General features: G+C 35.0%; 1 protein-coding gene and 1 pseudogene across 2 annotated transcripts in view; one reads left to right on the forward strand and one right to left on the reverse strand.

Annotated features, from left to right (window-relative positions):
* FMN/FHY (riboflavin kinase/FMN hydrolase) overlaps window positions 1-5,768 on the forward strand; it is a 92,268-nt gene extending 86,500 nt beyond the window's left edge. Inside the window, exons 7-10 of one of the 2 annotated variants that reach the window (XM_089829584.1) lie at window positions 4,669-4,774; window positions 4,904-5,063; window positions 5,210-5,293; window positions 5,411-5,768. In XM_089829584.1, coding sequence (XP_089685710.1) covers window positions 4,669-4,774; window positions 4,904-5,063; window positions 5,210-5,293; window positions 5,411-5,557 — 497 coding nt within the window. In that variant the 3' untranslated portion in view covers window positions 5,558-5,768. The remainder of the gene's footprint in view (window positions 1-4,668; window positions 4,775-4,903; window positions 5,064-5,209; window positions 5,294-5,410) is intronic. The other variant, XM_089829585.1, reaches the window with a different exon arrangement.
* Window positions 5,769-18,332: 12,564 nt separating this feature from the next.
* LOC149555513 (protein argonaute 10-like) overlaps window positions 18,333-25,277 on the reverse strand; it is a 42,633-nt pseudogene continuing 35,688 nt past the window's right edge.

The raw sequence follows: 25,277 nt of genomic DNA on the forward strand, positions 1-25,277 counted from the left end.
AAGAATTCTCTAATCTTTTATCAACGATGGGCAAAGTAAGGCTAAGGCAATAAGGGAGTGGCAGTCTTAGAAGACTTTCTGTATTTTGGGGCAGTTACTAATAATTTTCCATGAAACTAGCCGGGTATGTAGATATGTTTAGATCAAAGTTTAAACATTACATTAGAATGCCCAAAAACCTAAGTAGCTGAACTTGGTTTTGGTTGGGATTTGGATTCCAAGATTCAACAAATTTTGTTTGGGGGTGGATTCTAGTACCCCAGGTATATATATAGACATTTTCACAAATAAAAATAAAAATATGTGTGCGTGTATGTATATATATCAAAATGCATATGTATTATGTATGTATGTGTGGATATTCATAAATTTGTTCATGTAACATGTCAATTTCATTCATCATTGGTTCAAAACTTCAAACATATATTAATAATAAGAAGTTAGAAGCGTGATTCTCATAAATGATAAATCTAAAATTGCTAATTTTATGATTATATTGAAATCATACTTTGCAAAAGTCTCAAAATGTCATTACATGATGAACAAAGTAAAAATGGTGAAAAATGCTTGAGAGATGAATGAATGACCATCAAATGATCGAATGTATGCTTTACTGGTCAAATTAGGGTTTAGAGACTTGTTCGTATAAAAAGAATTTGGCATGTCTACCCCATTTTTGGGCACTACATGCTCGGATTATCACAGATTCCTCCAGATTCTTGGTGGGAATCCAGTTTCTCCGTGGATTCTGCACTGAGAATTTGGATTCCCATCCGGAATCCTGCCAGAAGCCGGGTAGAATCCTAACAGAATCCGGATCTGGTTCATACCGGGATTGATGGTTCCAAGGCATATCAGAGGGATCCAATAACATAGCCAACAACCCATAATTAGGCTGAAATTCGGAACAAAGGAAATACTTTGGTGGTCACTTGATAATGACTTGGCCAGTTGAATTACATTTCACCATGGATATGATGGAACAAAGAATTTCAATGCTCAAAATCAAGATATTATTAGATGTTTCAAGGGGGCTTATCTAACTTCCCAAAGCTTAGAGCCAGGGTTAGAAAAACTGGAAGCCATCAGGCTTGATTGAGATCTGCAGCGTTCCTAATACAATTTGCACTCTCTAACCCGAATACCAGATGAGTGGAGGAGTTGTGTGCATAGTTCTTTGCGACTGGATTTGTCATACTTCAGAGTATTGACAAACTCCAGCTTTGCGGTGGGATGTTGATTCCAAAGATGCTACCTAAATTGATTAAAGGAGGCACAAGAGGGATTGGTTGGAGTTATATTGGATGAGGGAGTCCCTCACACTGGCAGTGTCTCAAAGTCCAAACTCCTATCTGTGGTGCAGTGTTGGCAGATGCCAATTAGGGATGGCATCATAGTTTCTCTGTTTTTGTCATTTTTGTAGTTTGAAACTTGCAGCCTTTTGGCATTTTGTTGTATTTTTTAAATTTATATAATATATTAGTATAGCATATGCATATTGATATTGAAATATGAAAGCTATTAGATTGAATATTTGTTGATTTGTTCAACTCTCGTGTGAACACTTAATTGAACTCTAATGTTGTATATTAAGGATCTATGATGTATATGATGAATGCCTTATCAATTTTATTATATTTGAAATTTTTCTATATATTTTTTTGCCCTATCTTTTATATAGATGTCCCCTGTTATTTCCCAGAAATGTACCTCCCATCCCGTGCCATCTTATCCTAGAAACTTAGAAACTTGGTGGAACAGAACTGGAATCACATGCCTTCACTAAAACTCTCCAACGAAAGAAGCTACAATAATTGGAGTCAAATTAAAAAAGGCGTGAATACAAATTAGACTATGCAACCACCTTGGAAAACAGCAAGGTATGCAGAAATACCCTGATAAACACACTATCCAACAATCTGTTTTTACTCTGCTAAAGAAGACAGTTTTGGCTGTAAACCATGGGAATAATGCAGTGCTAACAGAATATGCCATTGTCTGCAATTGGATTAAAAATGCAGGACCAACGGTAAAAAAAGTCTCGCCCAAGATGAAAATTTCCATGTCTTGTATTACACGGCAAATTAACAAGCAATGAAAGGATGGAGTGGCTTCAAAAAATGCCCATATTGGCAGAAAGACTAGGAAACTTTAGTGAATCTACTTCTAGACTACATGAACATCTATGCCAAAGCTATCTCTAAGGCTCTACTAAACTCTCTTGACATCACTTTCTCAACTCTTAATTCTTTTGCAAAAACAACATTTTGTTTGTGAAAACTAGAGACAGATGGGATATTTGATGCATGGATAGGTTAACACTGGGATTCATTTATGGAATCTATTCTGGCTAGTTCACCCACAGATACACATCCCTCCCCTATATGCACAACGAGCTCATCCAACAAGTTTGAATTGCCAAGTATGAAGCATGGGACCCTCTTTTCTAGGATTCTACAAATTAAATTTTGTAGGGCAGCCAAGGCAAGTAGGCATGGCTGTGATTTGTAGGATCATCAGAAACACAAGGGGAAAATGAATCAAATGTAAAAATAAAGCACTGGCAAACAATAACATGCCAAGCATTTTTCCTTGCACAAAGGAGTCAAGTTGGCAGAACATATTTATATTTTTTTACCTATATATAGAAGGGATTCCGATTATCATCAATCTGGTCACCAAAGTTAGAAAGGTGTGATCCCTGCCACTCACTAGAAAATAATATGCATATATGTCAAGATCATATAGTGAATGGAACATTTACAAGATAATGGAGCATCTTAAGATATTAATATTAACATGAAATAAAAAAATAAAACATGATTGAAGATCTATTCACCAAAGCAGGTTAAAAATCAGGATCCTTTCAAAAGTCTCATTGTGATCAGAGAAAAACCCATTCCAAACCATGGTCCAATGAATGGACAAGCTCAATGAGAAAATAAGGACAAAAACATGGTCATCTGGACACGTTCTAGAAATCATAAGGTTATACCAAGAATTTACACATGCAGATATACTCATGTCTAGTTGCCGTCCGAACTTGCATTCCCCAATTTAGTCCTGATGCCATACACTCCTAACTACAATATTATTTTTCTAAGAATAAAAAAATCATCCATCAAAAACACTAAGCCATGTTCATGCTACCAGCCTACATGAGATTCCTTTTTCTGTTGAAAAAGAACCACCCAAATCTTAAGTGATCTCTTTGCAGGAAAATATCCCATCGTTTCTCCACCATTCTTATTCTTTAAAAGCTACTAATCCACCTGCCTGGTACTTTGTCAACGAAGCATAGGGTGGGCAAATATATGACACTCAAAAAGGTTAGGCATCAAAGGTCTTTTCCTTTTCCTTGGGGAAAAGAATCAAAATAGAGGTGTACAAAATTGAAAAGAATATCCAGGGTTGTGCCATAAGATTTGGACAAGCACCATGCCTGAAACAAGGACAGCATAAACATATGCATACACATACATGGACATACACAAGTATAATGAGGAGACAGACATACACTAATTGGATTTGAAGTAGTAGAAAATGAGACATGTCAAAATGGTTAACATATAATCCAGGCGTGATTTAACTCGGATCCTTGAGGAAGAAAAAGACATGAGGGGTCATTCTGGAAGAATTTTAGACAAATGTACCTGGATTGGTGGAGAGATCTCCTTGGGCAAAGGAGCTGCTCTTTTCCTCTGCAGTACTCCTGTAATCTAGAGAAGCAGAAGTCATCAGTTAATCATGATTAGTGGGCAACCAGACTTGACGCTGTTCAGATTTTGAGTTAGATTGCCAGTTTATTTAACTAATTGTCAGCATATTTTCTGACAATAAATAGTTGCAAATTTATTCGTATTCTTTTAAATTAAGGTGCAGTTTACTTGAAAATGAACTGGTTTTTTTTCAATTTGCATATTAAATATTTCTTCCCTCAGTCGAATTCTCTCTTTTACGTAGCAGATTTGGATCTTACTTGAAGTAATCAAACATTGGATCGGTCAATGTACAGTCAAACATACTGTTCTATGTTCTCGTGGCCATGTTTTTTGAAAGGTTGGAACTTGGATAGAAACAAAAATTAAAAAAAATATCACGTGCCAATGCAGAAGCAATACTTAAATATAAGCAAGATTCTTACATTAGAAATTTCTTAATAGCGTGAGGGGCAGAGGTGCCTATGTTTTTGCATGGTCATAAGCTTGCAACTATCTTGATTGGTAAAGACATGGGTTAACCTCTCATAGATCTAGGAAATGATCTTTTCTTGTTTTACTTTGACCCAAACCAAATGGAATTATTTGATACCAAAGGATTGGGCATCACTTACTTTGGGGCCTTGTGCAGACCGTGAGGCATCAACCTATTTATAGAGCAGGATTATAATGTCACTAGCATCAAGTTGATTAGGCAGTATCATTGTTGCTATGGCAACATGGTGACAGGCAACCAAGGTAATTGCATGCGGTACAAGAAGCCAAGAGATCTTTTCACGGCATGTCGTTAAAATTAGGAAATGCATTTTATTGTGTTAGCAAAGATCTACCATAAAAAAGTGATTATTTTAATTAGGGGTAAAAAATATCTGTCACGTGTTCTTTTCAAATGTGTTTACATGTTTGATTACCACACCATGAATGACTTGATTTTTTTTTTTGCATGCAGGGATAGCAAACACTTTGCCAATCGAACCCTGGTACATTGGAGGACCTGTTATTAAGGGATTTGGTCGTGGTTCAAAGATGCTTGGAATACCTACTGGTATGTCAATGTAAGGTCTGCCAAAAAATCTAAAAATCTCACATGCTAATCTAACCATTATGAAAGGCTCCTTTAAAACTAAACTGTCTGTCATTATGTATTTGGCAATTTGCTGAATCCAATTAATTCATGGAGTTCCATCTTCAGCCAATTTATCAGCAGACGACTTCTCCTCAATTCTTGCTCAGCAAGCATGTGGTGTATACTTTGGTTGGGCTGGACTTTCTAAGCGTGGTATCTATAAGACAGTTATGAGCATAGGATGGAACCCATACTTCAACAATTCCAAAAAGACAATTGTGAGTAAATGGAATGTGATAGATATGACAACAATTTTGATTTTTTTTTCTGGTTTTTTAACTAAGTAAAAGGTTAAGAAATTTATAAGACAGCTCATAAACCCATTTAATCTTGGAGACGTGCACTGCATGTAATGTAATTCAAGGAACCATGGCTGCTTCATGAATTCAAGGAAGATTTTTATGGAGAGGAGCTGCGTCTTGTTGTTGTTGGGTACATCCGTCCTGAGGTATTTTCTTCAAAGACATCTTGTTTTACTTGATTACAAGTTTTCATTCCTTAAAAGTATCGTTTCTGATTTTGATATGAAAGTATTGTTTCTGATTTCTTTTCATGATAATTGCAGGCCAATTTCCCATCATTAGAAAGTTTGATAGAAAGAATTCATGAAGACAGGCATGTAGCTGAGGAAGCCCTTAATCTACCTCCCTATTCTGAGTACCAAAATCACCCATTCTTGAGTACCATCCAATCTAGAGAAACTAACAACTAAAGTTTGGATTGTCTGAAAAGCTAGAGAAACTGTTATCCTCTTGGCAAATTAAAGACATTTGAAAATTATGATGCTTTAATCCACAATACCACAAGTTTTGTAATGAAAAAGCAATGATTATTTCAAACGTGTATGTACGCTTGTGTGCATTTAAATGCTTGTGCAATGCAACTATTAAAATACAGAATATGAAAGAAAACCTGACTTTCAAGTGTGCAGAGCAGCAAAAACTAACAAGGCTAAAGGCGGCTATTAGTTTCATCAGTTCTGAGAGTTAGCAACCCTGGGGAGAGCTTAAACTTATTTGAATTAATATTTACAGCATGTTCATCATTTAGGGCATAGTTGGGAAACTTGCCCAAACCAAAAACTTGCCAAGGTCTGAAAAATAAATTTTGGGGAAAACTCAGCCAGTTTTCAACAAAAACTCGAATACTTTAAAAATTGCTTAATTTTAATTAGAAATGCATTTTTGTGCAAAATTCAATGAGAAGATACTCCAATGAGTCAAAAAATGAGAACACAAAACAAACAAGCTAGTCTAGATATATTTAAACACAAAGTGGGTACAAAATCGCATTCTCCTAAGGAAGATTCATGACTAGAAGCAAAATAGTAAATAATTCATGTAAAACTGAAAGTAAATACATCATTCCGATTACATCTTCCTCTTCTCAGTTCTAATAAAAACTAATGGATAGGTGGAATTAGAGGGTCTAATCATAGAAGTCTGCACTGGCCATGATTGCCTTCTTGCTCGGTATGTCTAACTTAGTTTGAGGCTTGTCCTCAATCCTAGATATAGGTCTGCCTCTAACTTCTCTTGACACTAGCAGTGACTTTTCCCCTCAGCAAAATACAAGTGACAAAATGAGAAATGAAACTGATTTGGGCAGTTTTTTGCCTTTAACTGCTGTTATAAAACTACAACTGAGTTTTTAACAAAAAGTCTGCAAGTTTTTGTTGACAATAGAAGTCATAAAAACTCGCCAAGCCAGAAAACTCGGCCAGTTTTTGAAACTTGAAGAGTACTCTGCTAGTAGACATCTATGGTTTAGGGTACCCTAGAATTCACTGTAGAAGTTTGAAGGCCAATTGTTGAGCATCATATTACCTGAATTTATTTGATAGTCCATATGTTGAAAAATGAATGAAATATTCTAATGACGTCCACGAGGCTGAAGTAGTCTATGGGACTTCGTAAGTAGCACACACCCTACACTAGGATGACAAGGTTCTAAAGCACTTTGTAACCTATCCTTTAAACCTCTTCTTCGACAATGTATATTGATCACAAGGTAGGTTGTTTTGTCTTGCTATGTTTCTTCGAATAGAGTACTTAAATTGTTTGCTTCTAAAATATACACATAGTAAGAACATATGTCATTGTATGCTAGGCACTCAATGATAAAATGTCGCCCTGCCTCTACCACACCCATGCTGCAAAATATCCATACCTTTTTTCTCCATTCTTCTTTAGATATCATTCATCTACCCATTTCACACATCAATTGGTGAGAACTAATCCTAAGTTGAGCTATGATGATTTTTGCTCTCCGTTTGATATTTTTACTTTTATGTATGATTATTTTCTTATGGTCTCTTGCGGGGTTAATCTTGTTGATATAATAGGCCTTTTTATGTCCATTTTTATGATATTCTTGTATTTTACCCCGCAAACTTTTTTATTTACTCATTGGTATCTGGACATTTTTGTATGTTAACATCCCATTTTTTTTAATCCATTTGTCATTTTGCTTAATAGCCATTATAGCAAATTTCATACACCTATAGATCCTAAACAACAAATTGGATTTCAATGATTTTTTTATTGTCTCCACACATTCACACTTAATTGCTTATACTTATTGTTCTGGCTTCTAGGTTGTAACAATGCATGCATCGGGATCTATTGTACATGCAAGGGTAAAATAGTGGCCATTTTAAAATGTTGCCCAATACCTACTTAATGATACCCAATAAATTTTCACTCTACCTCGAAAATTGCCAATACTAATGCACAAATGTAATAATAGTCTTTCAAAAATCGCCTTTACTTATGCACAAATGCATTAATGGACTTTAGTTATCATTGTTTTGATTTCTTTTAAGTTAGTAATTGTGGGTTCAGGTATGTGTGCAGTGTGTTGCTATTGGAATGCGGGTGGTAATTGAGGTTTCTCTTCTATAGATTATAAATTAAATAATTTCTCATATATATATATATATGAAATTACTTCAAAGCGCTACTTTTAGACATGCTAGTGTAACAATTAATACAATCCAAATCTCCACAATCTCAACAAATATATGACCATAATTGCTCAAGACAAACATTTCCATGTTTATAAAATGAACATGCATCCAAATGAAGTAGAATAGTTACACTAGTTGCAATATATATTAAATAATACATAGATGTCTTCAAAAAGTCTACGTCTTTCAAATTTGATGTCCTTATTACTAATTTGTGTGTAAAGCTCTTCAATACATTTAACACCCTATAAATTTGAAAATACATTGAAATTAATTGTGATATTCTAAGAAATAAACTCATGATTTTTTATGTGAACTGTAATAAACGAAAATAAAAATATCAAATTTGATATAAATTATATTAATATTAATATTTAAGGTTATGATTAAATTTGTATGTTATTGCATCATTACAACTTACAATTAATCTATTATTACAATGATATTTTGCAACAACAATGGACAACTATCTAAGATATTTTAATTATAGATCATGAAATATAATCTTCAATATTAATATAAATGATTTGCATTATCTATATAAAAAAGTGGATATTTTTATACATCGAGACATTAAGTCAACATTTAAACAATATAATTTTAATAGCTTACACTACTAATAATAATGGCAATATCACCCCAAAGACATATGATTCTTAAGAAACTCTTATCACACAACACTCTCTTTTTATAATCTAGTTGTTAACACTACATTTCTAACTAGAACAATCTACATTTATTGGTGTTACCTTAACACATTGTTGTTTATGCTGTCTCTACATTTCCCTTTCCTTTTATTGGTTGAAGTTGTGCTAAAAAAGTGATAGGTGATACGTTTAGAGGTAGGGCTCAAAAGCTCTTAAAATACCAAAACCAAGGTTAGCACAATTGATGAAGTGGTAGTTTTCTTTGATTGAGATATATATATATATATATATATATATACACACACAGCAAATAGAAAATGTAAAACTAAAAGCCCATATTTTCATTGATATAATTGGAATCACAAATTTGTTATTGGGACTTTTATATGCTCTTCTTCATAATTTGGAGGACATAGGGATGTAGACAAACAATTATAGTTCTCTTTCATAGTTTGATTCACTTTCTTAAGTTTCTACATAATTTTACCAAAATTATTATATAATTTAGAATAATTTATAATATACAGTTAGTTGCATTTTCTCTTAATTGTATCTACATAACATAAATATCATTTGCATTACTAGCATATCTATGTTGTTGATTTTCCAATTTTCACATTTACCCAATCAACACAATCTTTAAAATATGAACTGTAATGTCCCCATTGGTTGCCAACATCAGAATTACAGGGATTAGCCTAATATTGGATCCTCGTAGGCTAATTAGGATGGTTAGAGGGTCTTCTGAGGATTGATTCTTCTCCAACATTCAACAATTTATGGATTTGGCCTTCGTTCGATGTCATTTGGACTCCACTTTCCATATTATGTATAGTATGTTAGGGGTAATAGAGATGGACCCTTTTTATTTTTAGAAAGTGTACTTGGTCACATGGGGAATTATGAGGAGAGATTCCTATTTCAAATGGCATGGTAATTAAACAAGTATTTCAAGAGATATTAAAGTTTAAGTGACTTAAGTGATTTATTTAAATATTTTAATGTTATAAAGTTATAAAGTCACTTAAGTGACTAAAAGACAAAATAGTCTTTTATCCCACATTGCTAAGTTGTTTGCATCTCTCCTCATTCCAAGGTTATAAAAAAAAGCATTTGAATTGGGATTTTAACCATGAAAAGAAATATATTAAAATATTATTTTGGAAAGGCGATTTCTTGAATGTGACTGGCCATTGTAAGGACGTAAACTCTTAACAACAAGGAGAAAGAACTGGACCTAGCCCCACTAGTTTCTTGGAGAATAATCTTTTGGAAATAATTGGTGGAAATAATCGTAGTGCTTGTGGGAGTTATTGCAAATGCAGTATGGTAATTAAAACAAAGGAAGACAACAATACATCAACATCTTGATATACATCGTAGTAACCTTCAGTGAGGACGAGAACCTTATTGAACAGGGAAGACACTTGGATTGGTAGCCACGTGATCCTTAGACAGGTTGCGGGAGTTGGCATTGATATTGCAGAGATCAAATGTGGGTTCAAACGTGTGGGGAATGAAGGAAAGCCACTCTCCAGGGTTCCAACAACTAAGGTGAGCATTTAGTAGGAGCACATAGGGCATAGAAGTGTGGGCATCTAGACGTGTGCAGTGAAAAAGCACAGTGACTTAGAATCGACTTCCACTATGGTATCCTCCAATGCAACTCACAATGGTATATGGCGACTAGTCATGAGCATGGAATAAGTGCAACAACAAACCCATAACATTATAGAAACATCCACTCTTGTCTGTAAATAGGTACTACCATATCTCACTTGCATATACAGTTGTCATTGTTTTAAGTTAATCTCCACATGATTTGAGAGTCTAGTCAATGTGTTTTAATCAACTGATGTTAGTTGTTGTTCTATTATAAATCGATAGTTCAAGTTGTGTTACTATGCCATTTAATTGTGTCTAATCTGGAAGTCATTATTTCACTTATAATCCAACTACTCAACAACATTTTAGTAAAAAATGATGTTATAGTGGTACTTGCTTGAGACTCTCTATTTGCACACCAACTGTTTGACAAAATTCCATCAGGACAAATTTAAATCATCTTATCAGATTAGGCAAGGATTCTTATAGTGGTATCAGAGCCAAAACATCCTGCCATCCCATGAAGTCTATTAAAAAAGAAAGAATTTAGTAGTCATCCTGAAAAGATTATTTATTTTTGAGACATGCACCTTGGCGTGAACTGCTATGATATACTTTGGCAAGGGTTTCATCAAAAATTTTATCTAAGACAAATATTTGCAGCTCTAATTTTTTTATTATCAAAGTTGGAGAAAAACAAGCTATATTGTTAATATTGCTGCTCGTTCTTCTACACAAAGAGCTTATTTGTTGGAAAGGGAATGACTTAGCACTGGAGTTTAGTGCTTTTAAAATAGGCAACATTGATCTTAATCACTTCCGTCACACTTGATATCGAAAAATATATTGAAGACTTAACTATGGTGAATATATTGTAAGTGGCAAACTTAATATTCTATGAAGAATTGGAAGGGAAAATTTTTAACTATTGTGAATGAAGTTTAAATTGATGGGGAGTACATTTTAATATTTCTCTACTGAAGTAGTGTGTGGTTACAATTTGCTTGTGGCACGAGTTGGGTGTAGTGGGGTAGGAAAGTTATTTTTATTTTTAGTTTACTATTGCATTTGGAGTGACCAACACTCTAGTTTTTTGTTTCCTATGGACAAACATGGAGGACTGGTAGTTCTAGAAGTCGATGGAGTAATGAGGAATTTAGCATGAAAATGAATGCTTTGCAGGAGAGTACGAAAAAACTTAAGCTTCATCAACATATGTTGATGGAGAGTTTTTCGGATCCAGAGATAGTTGAGAGGGAAGCGAGGTATATAGTTTTTGCCTTTAGAAGGCTGATATCATGTTTGTAGGGAAGGAAGCTTGAGTTTTCCTCGATTGGTGTCCATGATGCAAATGTACTTGTATTTAGTATGACACCTGCTAGTCCTATATGCAGTGTTGATGATGGACCCATTTCACAAAGATCAGTAGATGTGTTAGTACCCTTGGTGGATAGTGACACTAAGCTTCATCACATTGAGGCCCCCAGAGTTGTTGCAGTTAGTGCAAAGATAGTTGATGTAGTTGTTACTAGTGATACTTTAGGCTCTCTTGAGGAGGGAATTATTATTGGAGATTTGTATGCGAGTTGTCATAGTGTTACTCTAGTGCAGGAGGTAGTTGCTTCCTCAGGTGAGACTGATGCATGTCTGGAGTCACCCAGCTGTGATACCAGTGATTTGGGTGTTATAGCGAAGTCAATTGATGTGGGTTCATGCTCTAGCATTATTGATTCACAACTTGGCATAGAGTCATGTGTATAGAATCAGGTGACGATAGTGGAGACTCTATTAGGTGATGGGGATGTAGATAGTGTGGACATCTGTGGTGATTTTTTGGATGATGCTATGATTTGTATTAGGTATGATACCCCTTGTCAGATATTGGGTGATGACTCTTATGAGACTTTGGATGAGTCTCAGGACCAATGCTTACAATATCTTACTATTGAGGTGGGAACTAAGACATGTGGGGAGATTGAGATTGCAAGGGCTTCTATTTATTAAGAGGAGTTGTTTGAGGTACATAATAGTTGTATCTTAGATGCAGAGTTGCGCAAGGATGATAGCACATGTATGAGTGATCTTGTGGTGGACAATTCTGATTCAGTTTCCTATCACAGTGCAGTTAGTGAGACACAAAGTTTACATAGAATTTAAGGGTTAAAAAGGCATCATGTGACTTATAGCTGAAGGTGAGTGATAGTGACATTTATTCATCTCTTGATCATTATGATGTTATTCAACATATGATAGCTACATTTGGTTGAGGTGCCCTAGTGTTAAATGAGCATGGTGATAGTAGTCTTTCCCTAGCAAAGGTTCATGTGCTTCAAGAGGTTGTTAGGATCTTGAAGCATAGTTATTGTTAGTTAGTTGATGACAGAGATTACCTTATGGAGTGGGGTAGCACCTACTATGAGGCATTGTTAGGGATAGAGAGGAGGTGGTTGAGCTCACTTGGGAGCTTGAGGTGATGGTGGACTCTCTTCAGTGTACTCAGTTGTCTCTTCAAGAGTCACAATCATAGTTGGGTGAGGTTACCGTGGAGTTAGAACAGGTATAGTCAACCCCAGTCCTAGACCCTATTCAGTTAAACAGTATGATTGGTGGCGAGTTTTCTTCTACGGTTGAGGATGAGGGATGTGATGACATGGAAAACACATTCATCTAGGATATGAATGTAGTATGTACAAAGGATGCAAGAGCATTAGGGGAGACATGCTCTCATGGTGATTTGCTTCCTTCTACTGGAGGTGAATCTATTTCTTCTTTTCATATAGTTGGTAGCATTGGATAGTTGGCATTGTTAAATTTTTAGAAAGATCAATTGTAGATTGTAGGGGAGATGATTGATGCTTCCACATATAATTTCTATTGTACTGAATCATTCATAGAGTTTTTACTTGAGAGCTCAGATTTGCGGGAGGTTTCATATAATATATCTGAGGGTGCTCTCAAGCTATTCAACAATTGGTGAGGAAGATTGCAGAGACCTTGGCTACAATGCTTCCCAATAGGGATTTTGTGGTTAAGCTTGTTGAGAGGGTTTCCCAAGATCCTACCCGACCCATAGTTCAGAGTCAAAGATTGGAGCCATCTTCTGATTTCTAGTTTGATGATGATAAGCCCTTGATAAAGATTGGGAGTTTTCATTGAAATTACACTATGAAGAATTCTCATCATTTTTCTTTTGACCCATAGGTGGAGCACTTGGTTTTCAATGTTATGGATGGTAACAAAGGTTTGGTATTCATTACACCCGCAGAGGACATACTTCTCCGTTAATGGAGGGAGATTTTGTGATACAGGGTATTGTGAAACAGTTGGATGTGCTAGTGAATGAGATGAATCAAAATCACAAATGGATGACCCAACTGATTTCAAAGCCAAGATTTGAGAATAGAATGATATCGCTTTTACTAAGAGTGGAAGGTGATGATACAATTGTGGCTTTAGATTTGGAGAACATTTCTTATGAGACATTGGATGAGTTGAGCACAATTGAGGTGGAATGTGATGAGAATTTATGTCAGGTTAAGTTAGGTGATGCATTTTTTGGCATGAGTTACCCAGATCATGTATTTGATGGCAATGCAATGATAAAGGGAGTAGGAGCATTTGAGGATAATGTCATATCAACAACCACGTCTTCTATGCTAGTTTAGCCATCCAATTACGAGTTTAGCAGTATGCAAGTAGTTGTATATGTGTGCTTTGATGGTAGTACACTTGTTATTGTTGATGAGGTGAGCAATGTAGTGATAGAGTCATGTTATACTAACTATCAACAAAGTGCAGATGTTCACTTCATGAATAGTCCTACATTTGACATGGATGCAACAATGTCTTATGACAATCCATTGTTTGAGGTTGATATTGATCACTCACCTGAGTGGAGTTGGGCTTGGTTTTCACCATATGTAATGGTTTAGTTTTTTGTTGTGGCAGTTAGTAACATTCTTGTGTCCACAGATTTTGACATGGCTACACCTATAATTGATACAGTTGGCATGAGTGCATATGGTTCTCCTGTAGCTACATCTCTTCAAGGGATTGTTGATCTGAATTCCAGTCTAGTTTATAATATATGGGTGGGGACCAAGATGAAGATATTTCTTATGGGGGATTCTTTTGGTGATATTCTACCTCCTACATCATTAGAACAAGTTTTGAGTGCTATATTGTAAGTTATGTTGTTGGTCCTGATGATGTTAGTGGTATGTTGTTGGTTCACTGTCAATAGGGGTGTCACATACTACTTCATTTGGGATCCAGGTGGAGGTTGGAGTTCACTGTGATTGCCGGATTGCTTGAGGGCAAGCAATCTCAGGAAGGGAGGACTGTAATGTTCCCATTGGTTACTAGCATCCAAATTTCAGGGATTATCCTAATATTGGATACTCGTAGGCTAACGAAGATGGTTGGAAGGTCTTCTGAGGATTGATTCTTCTTCAACATTTAGCAATTTATGAATTTGGCCTTCGTTCAATGTCATTTGGACTCCATTTGCCATACTTAGAATGTATAGTATTTTAGGAGTAATAGAGATGGACCTTTTCTATTTTTAGAAAGTGTATTTAGTCACATGGAGAATTATGAGGAGAAATTCCTATTTTAGACTACATGGTAATCAAACAAGTATTTCAAAAGATATTAGAGTTCAAGTGACTTAAGTGATTTATTTAAATATTTTAATGTTATAAAGTTATAAGTCACTTAAGTGACTAAAAGATGAAATTGTCTTTTATCCCACATTGCTAAGTTGTTCATATCTCTCTTCATTTTAAGGTTATAAAAGAAAGCATTTGCATTTGGATTGGGACCATGAAAAGAAATATATTAAAATATTATTTTGGAAAGGCCTTTGCTTGAATGTGGTTGGCTATTGTAAGGACATAAATCCTTAACAACAAGGAGAAAGAATTGGATGTAGCCCTAGTGATTTCTCGGAGAATCATCTTTTGGAAATAATTGGTTGAGCACTTTTTTAGCATGTTCGAACAAGATTGAAGACTCAACATATGAATAGGTACAACTGAGTGATTAATAGTAGTGCTTGCGGGAGTTATTGTGAATGCAGTATGGTAAATTAAAAAAGACAAAAATATGTCAACATCCTAATATACACTGTAGTAACCTTTAGTGAGAATAGGAGCCTTATCGAATAGGGAAGACACTTGGATTGGTAGCCACATGATCCTTAGACAGGTTGCGGGAGTTGGCATTGATATTGTAGAGATATGTGTGTTCAGACATGTGAGGAATGAAGGAAAGCCATGCTCTACGGTTACAACAGTTGAGGTGAGCATTTAGAAGGAGCACATAGGGCATAGAAGTCTGGGCATCTAGAAATGTGCATTGAAAAAGTACGATGACTCAGAATTGACTTCTACTACGGTATCCTCCAATGCAACTTACAACAATAAATGTTGACTGGTCATGAGCATGGAATAAGTGTAATAACAAACCCAAAACATTATAGTAGCATCCACTCTTGTCTGTAAATGGGTCTGCACTACCATATCTCACTTGCATATATAGTTGTCATTGTTTTAAGTTAATCTCCACATGATTTGAGAGTCTAGTCAGTGTGCTTTAATCAACAGATGGTAGTTGCTATTCTGTTATGAATTAATAGTTCAAGTTGTGTTATTATGCCATGTAATTATGTCTGATTTGGAAGTCGTTATTTCATTTATAATCCAACTAGCTCACAACATTTAGGTAAAAAATGATGTTATAGTGGTACTTTCTTGAGACCCTTTGTTTGCACACCAACTATTTGACGAAATTCTATCAACACAAATTTAAATTATCTTATCATATTAGGAAAGGATTCTTACATAAACTATTTATTATGCTTTTGCTACGATTCATATGATAGTGCAATATACACACTTAACGTGATAGTGCAATATACACACTTAACGTCATTGGTTGTAATATACACCAAAGAGGACCCTACATTACATGAGAAGAATTTGAAATGAATGGATGACACATAACTCATTTTTGTTCATCATACCAGGCTGATGATAATCTATTTTGGGAGTGATCAAGGGAGAGCCCCTATGGACACACCTTTGGTTTTCTATATAAATAGTTTGTCTGTGCCCTTCTAACACAAATTAGGTTAAACTACTGTATGAAGTACCCAATTATTTTAATAATATTTTATAAACTCATGCAAATAATTAATTAAATAACCACACAATTATTCTAATAGCACCAAAGTTTAATTAAATTCATTAAAATCTATAGGTAATTACCAATTGTAAGAGAAACTAAACATTGATTTTGAGTTGATATTAGAAGATTGAATATATTTTAAATATATGATGTCAAAATTTTCAATTAGAAATGAGTTATAGGTAAATGCATTTTATATTTAAACTACCATTTGAATTCTTGTTATTCTAAATTATTATTTTCATTTTTCATTTAATTATTTGCAAAGTCATATTATACTTAACACCTTTGATTTTATTTATTAAAAAATAATTAATAATCTTTTTCAAGTTATTTCAAACTTATGTGCTATAGTCTAAGAATATATTTTTTCTCGATAAATTGCATTCATGAGAGTTGATCCCTTTTAGTTAACCAAATTTTAAAAAAGAGGTTGCTTCCTACTAGTTAACTATACTAAAATAAATACAAGGTTTAAAGTCTTAGGAAAAATAGGGTATCATGGTCCAACAATGACAATTAAAGCCAATTTTGGAGTGGCATAACAACCTACATAACCTATGAATAAATGAATACAATATATAATCCACATAGAAACACACACCACTCTTCTCTTCTAGGCTATTGTAAAAAGTCAATTAACCATTCTATTCTTTTGGATTCATCCATGCCAAATATTGTCTTTAAGAAAGAACTATTTTTTTCTTTGTAATGATGTTGATTTGATAAGAGATGAAGACCAAAAGGTGGGAATATAGAAACCCGTTGAGCTATCATTTTGCATGATGCTTAACTATAGGAATCCTTTCGAACTCCTCTCTTGAAAAGTCAATCTTGGGGATCAATTCCAAGGTTTCATGTGATCTGGAAACCTATTGGAATCTACTCAGTTGAAGATAAATGTGAGTGTTCAGAAGGAGGCCTTTGTTGGTTCGCATGACTTTGGATAAGATGTAAAATTTGTTCGCTGCTTCAAAAGAATAAAACACACCAAAAAGAACTATGTTTTTGTATTTTCTATTTTATGATGAATGCAATCTAACAATGCAACTATATGAATTCCTAATCTAACAAAGGGGTTAGTAAAGGAAATAATAAAGATAGGGTGACAAGAAGTTTAAGCAAATAACATGAAAAGTAAATCCCAATGGACATAAACTACAGAAATAATGCATCTGTGAATTAAGCTTTCGAAAAGATCGGTAGGTAACTAATGGAAGTAGGAGTAGCAATTCCTTAATTCCACAGATGCAATCGTTGGTGGGGAATTCAATAACCGTATGATGTTTCACTTTTCATCAAATTGCAAAGGCATGGAAAGTGTACTCATGCGAGACAAAAAGCTATGAAGGAACAAAATGGGTGATCTCTTCTCAAACTAGATACATCAACAAAATTTGTAAAAATCATAGCAAACACTAGAGTTAAAGGATTGCACAACCAGAAATAATCCAATAAGCTTTTGGCTCAATTACATTCCATGAACATACATCCACAAAATATAACACACTTAGGCAAGAATCACTACACTCCAAATGCGAGCACCAAAAGCATATATTATTGAAAAATAATGGTAGCCTTGATTATATATTACAATCCAGTATTTATAAGAAATCTTCTTCTCAATTTTTGTTGAGAGTGAGAGATATCTTTATGCAATCATATGCTTTAAACTAATAAAACAAATCTATTTATATACAAACTATCTATTTAACTAGGACTTCATCCATTTTTATATCATTAATTGGATGCATGAGCCTTTACATGTCATAAAACAAAAAAAATGAGGAAAATAAGAAGAAGAGGGCCTTTAGTTGATGTAGGTGTCTCTGAAAGTGTTAAAAATAGAAGCTCCATTTTCACTAGGCATTTGTCAGAGTTAAATTGCTGTCAGAATGCATTTTTGATGCATTGAAAGCTCAAATTTTGGAACTGGCAGTTAACTATCAATGCACCTTTGAATTCTTCAAAATATTCCAAAACACTTTTCAAAAAGCACCTCAAAAATTAGGCTCCAAAATTGTAAAATTTCAATAAGTGTCAAAATTGGAATTTTGGCATCTAGGTTTTGTTCCCCTTTATATCAAAGCTATGTCTGGATATTTGCCTTTAAATTTCTCTATTATCTTAGTGACCTGAGCTGCATCTGGTAAATCTAAGGCATTATATTTATCCTTTACTTTCTGCATGTAATTATCCACTTCTATATGGGTTTCTGCAAAATCCCTGAGTTTTGTATCAAGCTCCAATAAAGCTTCTTCCGTTCTAAATGCCTGCAAGATATCCTCATCATTAGAAACTTCATCAAAAGTTTTCTAAAATTTCTCAACCATTACCGCTATAGGTATTAGCTTTTCCCCTACATCATCCTCAAAAATGTCCAGACATGCATCACTATAATGCTTCTCAGCTTCCAAAATTTGCTCTTGGGCTTGGTCCTTGAGCCTATGAATCTTCGCCTATAATGAATGCATTACTTTATTTCCATCCGCAATCTTCTCAATCCAATCATCTATTAAATCTAGTTCCTCCACTGTATATACATCCATGAGCATCCAACACCTTTGGCCTTTGATTTCTTGTAATGCCTGTAAATCTTTCCCCTAGGTATGCACTTCATCCATTAAACCAAAATCTTGATTAAAAATTGCTACTATCTTATCTACTTTCTCCTATAGAACATGTAATAATTTGAGATTTCCCTAAATAATTAGTACACCTTTTTCCTCAAAAATTTCTTGCCATTGCTGATAGGCATTCAAAAATGATTCCAATTGCACTACACCCCTATCCCTTCTCTGAATTTCTGCATTTAGAGTTTCTGTAGGATCCAAGGTGCCACCAACTTCACTCAAATATCCTTTTAGGATTTTATTTTGTCGCCAAAGTGTTATCAATTCTGCCCCATCCTATTCTAGGCTCCTAAACACCTCCTTCATGCCCGTGATAACCATTAGCTTTTCAGTTTCTAAGGTTGGCTTTCTAAGCATGACCTACTGGGTCTGATAATCCCATGGAGTCAGTTCTTCTACATTTGATTGCAGAGGAGGGATAGCTACATGAGTGAAAAGATCCTGATTATGATCACTCGTAACAAAGGCCAATGCTTGTGCATCCTTTGGCGGTGAATCAAGCCTCGTCAAAACTTCTTTCTATTCCATTATATCATCCTCTTCAGTGGTGAACTGTTGCTTCTTGTTTCTAATCACTTCTTTTCTAAGCCATCTTGGAACATGTTGTACTGGGGACTTACCTCTAGAGGATGAAGGAGTTTTATCAGCTATACCCTTCCCCTTATCACTCCTTTCTAGAGTCTTCTCCATTTGCAGTAGATTTGTGATAGGAGTCTCCATATCTATGGAGCCCACAGTTCTCACCTTTGTGTCTTGGGAAGTTTGCTGAGGTTGTTTAATTATCTTTCCCTCTTCAGACACTTCATCAGTGGATACTTATTGTGGTTCTTCTTCATGCTTCGTTTGGACTTGTTCAGCTTTTGTACCTAGAGGAAGAGGGGTAGCTGATCCCTTGTCTACACAAAATGTGACTAGTAATTGGGATTCTAAAACTGTCTTAGGTCCTTGTGGTTTAGGGGGCATATGATTCCAATCCTCTTGTTGAGGTTGATTAGTTGGCATATCTCTGATCTTGTTTCCAACCAACTCGATACCCACGGGCATAAAGTCAAAATTTGACATCTGAAAGACATCAATGCCCTCCACATCTTGCTCATCTATCCACTATTGAATTTTATCCTTTGATGTAGTGGTTTTCATGGGTTCATCAGGGATAGACGGTGGTGTGATCATGGAACTTCTCCTTTGTTCTTGCTCTATGGCTCTGGCTAGTCGAGTCCTCTGACTCAAAGGTAGATTGTCCTCTTCCTCCTCATCACCCTCTTCTTTTGCCTCTTCTAGAATGGTTTTAGGGATAGATGGAAAAGGAATGAATTTCTTGATCACCTTTTGTCTCCTCTTTACTGAAGTCTTAATCTTCCTTCTTTTTGGTGTGGAGGGGGAGGCTTTCTTTTTTCATCGAGGCAGGGAAACCTCTTGTACCTCATTTTCTATTTCTAGTTCAAGTGGCACTTGGGAAACTAGAAGAAGTTGGGGATCACCTTGGGCTTGTGCACCTTCTATATTTTTTGGCCCTTATATTTTCCTCTCCTTGTTGTGGAGGTGCCATAATTTCTCCCTCTTTTGATTTACCTCATTGTGGAGAATTCCTCTTTCTCTTGCCCTTACCTTTCACCTTTTGAGCTTGATAATAACCAACCAACCTATCAAGTTGATGCATCGTTTCTTGCCTTGTTGGTGATTAAGCTATAAATGTAGGGACAATGACCTTTTTCCCTCTACCTTTGGTTGGATGGGCTTGTGTATGTAAGATCGCAATCTTAGGAATTGGATCATGTTTGAATGGTTTCTTGATACAATCCTACGTCAATTTGACAACATGCCTCACCCTATGGTTGATGTCTGATTTTTCGTCCCTATCAACCTTGGCATTCATAATAGGCCATTCACCAATATTATCCCTATTAAATAAAGGATCAAGCAACTCCTCCATGTCTTGCTGCACAATCTTCAATGAAATCTTTATCTTCAAGGCCTTGTCTACCAGATACAAGGTCATCCTACAAAAATCCCTTATATGGACATCGTAGTCATTTGTTGCATTCAGCCAATGATCTTCAATGGATTCTTCATGTTGAAATGTCTTTCTCGCTAAGTACTGAACTCGCCCAATATTATCAAAATAAGGTCGAGGATAATTATATTCTTCCAATGGATACTGATCCTATTCACATTCAAAAGAGGGGATATCTTGCCTCTGGTCTACCTAAAAAGGTCCTATAGTCATAGGCCAAGTCCAACATGTTTTATGTTGTTTTCTAACTCTATCATATGTAGACAAGAGTTTTCAAGAGATCTCCAAGAGAATAATCCTGTTTCTGGGATACCTAGGGAGCTTCTTAGGGTTGAGAGTTGTTCCTGCTACCCTTAGATATGTGAAAATATGGAACTAGATATAATAAGCTTCGACTAAGGATATTTGTGTAGCTGTCGCCTGTGATATTATTTTTGCATAATCTCCTTCTATAAACCAAATTATGGAAAAGATGAAAGCATTGTTTCTATATTCTTTGCTTTGCTCTAAAAGCCTTTTCTTCACTAGCTGAGGGTATACAATATATGGCCATGCATTGGCATCCTGCATGCTACCCCTCTTGTAAAGCCCTGGATAATTTGTCACCCTTGTGGCTAACAAGTACACCAAGTATGATGTCATGTAGATTTTTCTATTGTTCTTTGTCACCACCAACTGCTCACCCAAATTTTGACTGAGAGTAGTCGCCCAATCCAGTGGCATCTCAGCTTTCTTTATTGTCTCAATAAAATGCACCATGAAAATGTTTAGGTGTTCGGTTGTCGAAAAACCCATAACTCTACTCAAGAGTATAATTGAGTATCTAGTATCCTCCTTCATGTATCCTCTTGTCATGTCTACTTTGCTCATTTTCTTTCCCAAATGAGGCTTCTCTATGAGGTAGGTAGATTGGATGATCTCAGAAGCCTCGTCAATATGTTCTAGATACCATCTCTCCTCTTGCTCATAGGTTAGTCTAATGAATTGGTCCGCCCTTGGGAGATGGAAAACTTTCTCTATGTTCTTGGGTCATAGATTGAGGATGATCTCTCCCGTAATACTCTTGACTACCCTCTCCCTGGGAACAAAATGTTTTGCAAGTGTCATGATTAGTTTTGAAGACTGTATTGACACCAAGTGTGATGAAGCATTAATGAGCCTTGATCTAATTAATGTATATATCATTTGGGACCTTTCAGTTGGTTTTTTGAAAATATTTAAAAATTCTCCCAAATCCATGTGACCCAAATCCGTATCTCAAATCTTTGAGTTGTGATCTTGGAACCGTGATTTTGTAGGAATGCTTTGGAACTTGAACAATACTAGTTTTGGTGCCATTTTCTTGCCAAGGGAGGATGATGAAGATGCCATTGTATCTGCACAATAAGATGTCCAGTAGCATGAAATTGAATAAAAATAAATCAATCACACCCTAGTACTGATATGAGAAAAATTTGAAAACTAGGACCGCTTGAAAACCATCTAAAACCTATACTAAAAGGCACTGAAATGCAAAAAAGAAAATTGGCACACCTAGCACACCTATTAGGTGCACCTAGTGTACCAAATTTCTAAGAAAAATCCCAATTATGAGGTGAACATCAGCACACTTCATGGGGTGCACTGATGCACACCTCATTCTCACTCGATGGCCCTTTGTGTTTGAGGGTGAAGACCTTTTAAAGTTTCTTTAAGCAATAAAATAGGTGTGCATCAAGTGCACCTAATTTTTTGAATGTGTTCTTTATGTTTTTTTACAAAATTTTATGTTTGTGAAGGTGCGCAATAGCACACCTAATTAGGTGCACTACTACACACCTTCGAGTTTATAAATGTTTGTGTTATATCTATCTTTACAGGAAAAGATGGTAGGAAGCACACCTAGGAGTCTATGTAGCTACGGTAAGAAGGTCTCAGAGAAGATATATGATAAGTGAGAAGCTAGAGGGGAGGGGGTCAGGGTTATATAGACCTTGACTCACTTGGGTGTTGTGAAGGTCCACAATTGTGCTAGTGCACACTGAAACAAAAACCTTCTTCCTTAGCATTTGGTGCATCAACACACCTAATTAGGTGTGCTGGTGTGCCTTTTGTTTTTTCAAAAGACTTATTTTATCCTAGAACCTTGTTTCTAAAAAATTGGGCTTTTTACTCAGGATCTAGACATGAACTAGGGCACTAGATAAGACCTCAAAAAGAGTTGGATCCTAGACTAGGGATTCAAAAAATCAAAAAATAAAGTAGGGAGTCCCCATTTCAATAAAAAATGGGGCATATGTTGTGTAACCACAACAAAACCATTCCACCAAAGCTCCTTAATCTATAAGCTTTTTGAAATTTGAAGGAAACAAAACCAACACTATATCAAGCAACTTCAAACACCATATCTAGATTTCTTAAAAGACTACATTTTTACTAGTCATTGAGAGAGACCTTTCACTTTTATGTAAGACCTCTCCTCATATGTACTTATTTAAATATGAATTTATTTGTCAAATCCTTTATAGGAGATTTGAATAGATATATGAGCACAACAAGTTGACATTATGAGAAATTGTCATGGTTATTGCTTGAAACCATGTAGAGGACATTATGATAATTCTAACTATCTTACATATAATGATTTGATGTTTGTTGCAATAATATCATTTAATACTTACCCTCATATGAATCATTGGAAATATGAAGACAAGTTCATAAATTCACTAGAAGTATGAATAGTTAAGTATGTTCTAGTAAATTAATCCAAGTAATCTTGAGAGTTGAACTCATCACTACTTTGTCATCATCTTCTCGTAACTTAAATGGTACTATGTGTTTAAACATAGTTGTTATTATTATTACCCTTTAAAAAAATAAAATTCTTGATGTATTTTTCCCTGATTTTTGGGCATGCCATTTTGGTATCAGAGTTTAGGTTTGTAACACTTGGGTAACAATGGGTCCATGTTAAAAGTAGAAGTATAAATGTTACTATACGAAGTAGAAATTTCTCATTCTACAATCTCAATAAGCTAATTTATTCATTCTAAACAATGGTACTAATGAGTAAGCCTAAGAAAAACATGAAATTGGTATTAACAATTTTAAACGGTCAACCATAACAAATAAACCAATCTTAAGGACTTCAAACAAATGATTAGATGCAAAAATGTTGTATTTGTATTAAGGAAGATTATGATCTCATAAAGCATTTGAAAATTATATTGAACACTATCACCTTGGATGAAAACTAAGTTAAGGACCCTAAAATGTTTTTCAATCATGTGATTGGAAATGAGAAAATAACCTAGTAATTAAAGAGAAAGTGTTTCTCATCATCTTTAGTAGAAGTCAGATTATGCCTGACCATATCACTTGTGGAAGTATTGTAGTTCATATCAAGTATGGAAGTGATCAAGTAGACTAGTACTGATTTAGACATTAGAATGTAAGTATAGGAAACTTATGATCTTCATAATTTAATTTTATACCTTAGGATTAAAATACTGTATAGATTAAAAATAAATGGTGAGTGAATAGGAATGTAACACTCTAAAACTTTGCATTGTTATTAAGCTATTGGGATACCTTTGACCTATTACAGGTTAAAATGTATTATTTCAGTAATATTTGGAAAGAAAACTATAACTCAATTTAAATTTACAAGTAACCTTTGGGAACCTCAAATGATATGATTGTTAGTCTCAGATTAGTTTTGACATTTGAGTGTCAACACACTTAACCAATTCTCAAGATGTTTTTGAGTATAATATAGAAGTCGAGCTATAGTGTGTGCCAAGCTAGTGAACTTTAGGTGTCGAGTGAAGTTCAAGTGCCAAGTGATAAGCAAGTGTTGAGTCACTATAGATGCCAAGTAGAGTATAGATGCCAAGTGAAACAAAATTTCTATAGGAGCCGAGTGAGCCAATTTTCCTATATGTGCCAAGCATCAGCAACTAGTAAGTGTTGAGTAACAAAAAATCAACATATGAGTCTCGAAGGATCTTGAAGATAAGATCAAATCCTTTGTATTACCTATGTAATCAACATACAACCAATAAGAAAAATGGAGAAGGCATGCAACCAATAGGAAAAGTGCAAGAAATGAGCAGGAAATGAAGATTTAATATTGATCTTAGATTCATACCTAGCCCTAAGTCTTTGAAATTTTTAAAAAGAGGACAAAAAATCATTATGCAAGATAGAGGATGTGCGAGAGAGAAGTGTATGGTAAATTATAGTGAAGTGTAGAAGGGTGAAAATACTTAGTGAAGAACAAAGCAACATTGCAGAATCCAATTGATCAAGAATAGAGTATCAGAGTTACATAGAGTGACATATATCAAATCAAGTAAGGATCATAGTAGTCAGAGTAGAACTAGGATCTATAATCA

This window comes from Cupressus sempervirens, chromosome 5 (assembly GCF_028749045.1).
Source record: "Cupressus sempervirens isolate cs-2001-9-10 chromosome 5, ASM2874904v1, whole genome shotgun sequence".
NCBI lineage: Eukaryota > Viridiplantae > Streptophyta > Pinopsida > Cupressales > Cupressaceae > Cupressus > Cupressus sempervirens.